This window comes from Pteropus vampyrus, unplaced genomic scaffold (assembly GCF_000151845.1).
Source record: "Pteropus vampyrus isolate Shadow unplaced genomic scaffold, Pvam_2.0 Scaffold449, whole genome shotgun sequence".
Taxonomy (NCBI): Eukaryota; Metazoa; Chordata; class Mammalia; order Chiroptera; family Pteropodidae; genus Pteropus; species Pteropus vampyrus.
The window spans coordinates 176,143-176,584 of record NW_011889230.1 but is presented as its reverse complement, the minus strand read 5'-3'; the positions used below and the strand labels follow the sequence as shown (position 1 = coordinate 176,584).

At 56.3% G+C, this 442-nt stretch overlaps 1 protein-coding gene across 1 annotated transcript in view; it reads right to left on the bottom strand.

Annotated features, from left to right (window-relative positions):
• Positions 1-442, bottom strand: part of HUS1 (HUS1 checkpoint clamp component) — a gene marked incomplete at its 5' end in the record, with an annotated part of 14,812 nt that overhangs the window by 10,113 nt on the left and 4,257 nt on the right. Inside the window, one exon of the mRNA XM_011381734.1 lies at positions 197-271. Coding sequence (XP_011380036.1) covers positions 197-271 — 75 coding nt within the window. The remainder of the gene's footprint in view (positions 1-196; positions 272-442) is intronic.

The window sequence follows — 442 nt, the reverse complement described above, 5'->3', positions numbered from 1 at the left end:
ATGACATGAAGGCAAATACAGAGCGCTCCCAGGGAAGGCAGATCTGGGGAGCACCGGGACAGGTTCCTGAGGGCGCCTGGCCAACACCAGGCCGGCGAGGGGGCGTCGTGTGTGCTGAGCGTGGCCAGGGCGCCCTCGCCTAGGGCGGCCCAACGCAAGTAAGTCGGAGCGCCTTCCTCGAGGAGTGGCCACTTACCAGGTGGTTGCTGATGTTTTTCATTCTCTCCACCACGCTCTTCACAGTCTTCAAGACGGGCAAATAAATACTCACCTACGAAACCAAGAGAAGACGCGAAGTATTGTGAGTTACGCAGTCACGTGCCGACAGGTGTGCTCACGGCCTAGGCGTGGAGTGTGTGTGAGCCTGAAAACGCTGGAGTTGTGTCAAACTGTCTGAATACAGGTCTTTCTAAATCATTAAAAGAAGAAGGACCATGGCCCC